The 3287-nt window shown below is 34.9% G+C and overlaps 1 protein-coding gene across 1 annotated transcript in view; it reads left to right on the forward strand.

Moving 5' to 3' along the window:
- RERE (arginine-glutamic acid dipeptide repeats) overlaps window positions 1-3287 on the forward strand; it is a 545831-nt gene that overhangs the window by 242323 nt on the left and 300221 nt on the right. The window contains 1 exon segment of the mRNA XM_006145378.3: window positions 1541-1611. Coding sequence (XP_006145440.1) covers window positions 1541-1611 — 71 coding nt within the window.

A 3287-nucleotide genomic window follows, 5' to 3' on the forward strand; every position in this document is an offset into this window, starting at 1 on the left:
TTCCCTAGGTAGAAAGGGCATTTTAATAGCATGTTCAAGACTAATCTTGGCATTTTTTTTTAGTATCTTTACAAAGTATTTATTGAAAATAAAGTAGCACTTGACAAGCCATATTTCTTTGTGAAGACATGGGAGCATCTATCTGAATAAGATACTCAAGATTTTGTCTTCGTATGTAATCTTGAATAATCTTCCTCTTATCTAAATTTCTTAGGCCAGTCCCATGTGCTAATGGTTAAGGGAGTTGGATCCAATGACCTACTGAGTGGTTGGAATCCCAGACTCTGCAGTTTGAAAAGTATTGTGGGGGTGTATGTGTGTGTATATATATATATATATATATATGCCCCAAATCCCGGCAGGATAAAGAAATGGAGAAGGGATTGTGGCATGACCATACCTTATAGGAGGGTGCTTTCTCTCTCTTGCTTTCTTTGGATAGTGCATGTATCCTAGCAAATTAATTAAGTAAACAATAAAAATAAATTCCTTTTTTAAAAAGTAGGAATATTGGAGACCAGCAGATGGGGTAATGGTAAGAGCACTGGACTCACACATGGCCGACCACAACTCTAGTCCTCTGGACCTGGAGGCTTGAAATTCTCGCCAGGCTTGTGTGCACGTGTGCCCAAAATCCCAAAGGGAGAATGGAGGAGAAGGGATTGTGGTGTGGCCATCCTGCCTGGAGAGTGATTTCTGGCTTTTTGTCTCTCTGGCAAGTGCACTTGCCTTATAGCAAAAATCTCTCTTTAAAAAAAAAGAATATTATTTTCTTTATCTTGTAATTTATTTACATTTAATTGTTGTATATCTTTATGTCATGATTATAGTTTTTCAAAGCATGCATGCAGCATGTGATAAAATCAAGTATATTACCATATACATTATTTTTGACATAGTGCCTTACATTCTTGTGTCTGTTAAGTATTCACTCCCTAGCCTCTCCTATCCACCACCACCCTCCCCAACCATGCAGTCTCTAATATCTACACTTGACCTCTCTAATATTATGTCTTTGAATATTTCGTTTCTGCCATAGAGTGCAGACTTTTGGTATATATTGATCAGGGACATACAGTGTCTTTCACAGTCTGGCTTAATCCACCAGCATTTATTCTTCTATTTGTCCCCTTTGTATCTAATGACAAAATTTCACTGTTCCTTATGGCCGAGTAGTAGTCCACAGTGTACGTGTGCCACCCTTCTTTAATCATCGGTTGTTGGGCACTTAGATTGATTTCATATCTTTATATATTGGAATGTAGATAATCCTATGGGGTATCTTCCTCCTTTCAGGATTCTGAATAAAATAGTTTAAGTTTTTCTCAAGTTTTGAAAATCATAGAAAATCGGTAAAAAAAAAAAAGAAACCCAAGGGCTATTTTCTTTTAGCTGAGGGTTATTTATAATTTAATCTCACCCCTGGAAAAGCATTTACTATAAAAGGTATGTGCTTTGTCATCTATTTATACAGTTGCTAATTTATGGGCCCAATCTTTATTCCTTTAAAGGTAAATGCCATTGTCTTTTTCTTTTAAAGACTGTGTGTATATCGAGAGTCGGAGGCCAAACACACCGTATTTCATCTGTAGCATTCAAGACTTCAAATTGGTAAGCATTTTTTTAATGTGTTAATTCTCCTCTTTGTTTCCAGTTTCACTGGCTGTGTCTTTTGATTGCTTCTCCATCACTATTGACATGCTAACCAGTTTACCTTCTGTGTGCTAACTGCTTAGGGGCTGTACTGACAGTTTCATCTTTTCAGTTTTGTAACCTATTATAATGTTCATATTATAAACAATGTTTCAGAAAGTATTATCCACTTAGTAGCTGTTTTGACAATTTCAGAGATTCCCTTGAATTTCTGAGGTAGTTTGTTTCTTTTCATTTCTTCTCATTGTTAAGAGCCAGAAGTACAGTAATGTCAGGAATTGAGAAACAGAAAAAAATAATATTAATAGCCAGAGAATAGTTTCCAGTGGAGAACTATCATTTTTATTGGTATTTTGGCAGGCATGGAGTATATCTCGAGCCTATTGTGGTGGTGGTGTCCCGGGGTAGAGGTTGGGAGGAGGAAGTGTGAGCATGGTGTAGCTATTGTACTTTCTCATTAAGCATTTTTCCTGAGTATATGAATGTTGATATTGTTCATTTTGAAGTCTCTTGGTTTTAGACCTGTGGTTCCCACACTTTAGGCTTTGGATTCCTAGATGCCTGTAGAGGCTTTGCAGACATCTACAAATAGACATTCTCAGTCTTACATAAATGAATACATTCCATATATCTAGACAACTATTTTTCAAATGTATTAATATGCTGTCGAGATTTTAGAAATTTACTTATTTAAAAGCAATATGCAATTAAGAAATAACTGCTTATTATGTATTTTCCCAAAAAATTGATATATGAATGACAATGAAGTCATAGTTAGAAATCTTTAGAAACATTTTGATCTTAAAAAGGAATCCTTGTACTTGAAGGTTGTGAACCACTGTTTACTCTTTTAGGTATAGAAAAATCCTAATTCTCTACCTTTATAGAGATATAAATCAGTATCTGTGAATACCTTTATTTCCCAAGCCCTTTAAAACTGGACAGTATTTGTGTGCTGATATACATTGTATGTGTTGCTTCGTCTAATGAAATGTAGTCTGGAAAGATTTTGAACTTGGCATCTCCTTTGTTTCTTTTCGTAATTCTTAGTGATCCCAGACATCAATTTAGTATATTTTGATATAGATTGTTAAAAAAGTGCATGTTATTTATTTTTCTTTCTTAAAAAGTAATCACAAAAGTTATTGCATGCTTACTATTTTAAAAGAAATTCAGATGCTCCTTTTACTCCTAAAATTTATTTATTTCTGATGGGTGGCTTTTTACTTCCTTGGTGGTTTTGTGAGGCAACCTGCCAGCTTAATCTTGTAAGTCAAACGCTTTATATTTACTTTTTATGTCAGGATGAATTTTTACCACTCTTAGCGATCTTTGCTGTTTGCTATATCTTTCCTTACAAATATATTTTTTAGTCGCTGTATATGGATACTTGAAAATGTGGGTAGTGGTGCTGCTGCTTCTCTTTTCCTGCCATTGTTTGTGATTTTTACTAAATATACCAGTACACCATGGGGAAACGTACCCATGAAATAAAATTTTAAAGTATTTTTTTAATCTATTAGATTCTGAGCCCCTTTTGTACAATTTTTGCACATTAGCAATTGCCTTCATATTTGAACAGTGCCTCTTAGGAAATGCAGATTACCATGTGATAGTTGCTGTTCTGGGCAGAG

This window comes from Tupaia chinensis, unplaced genomic scaffold (assembly GCF_000334495.1).
Source record: "Tupaia chinensis unplaced genomic scaffold, TupChi_1.0 Scaffold000146_1, whole genome shotgun sequence".
In the NCBI taxonomy this organism is placed as follows: Eukaryota; Metazoa; Chordata; class Mammalia; order Scandentia; family Tupaiidae; genus Tupaia; species Tupaia belangeri.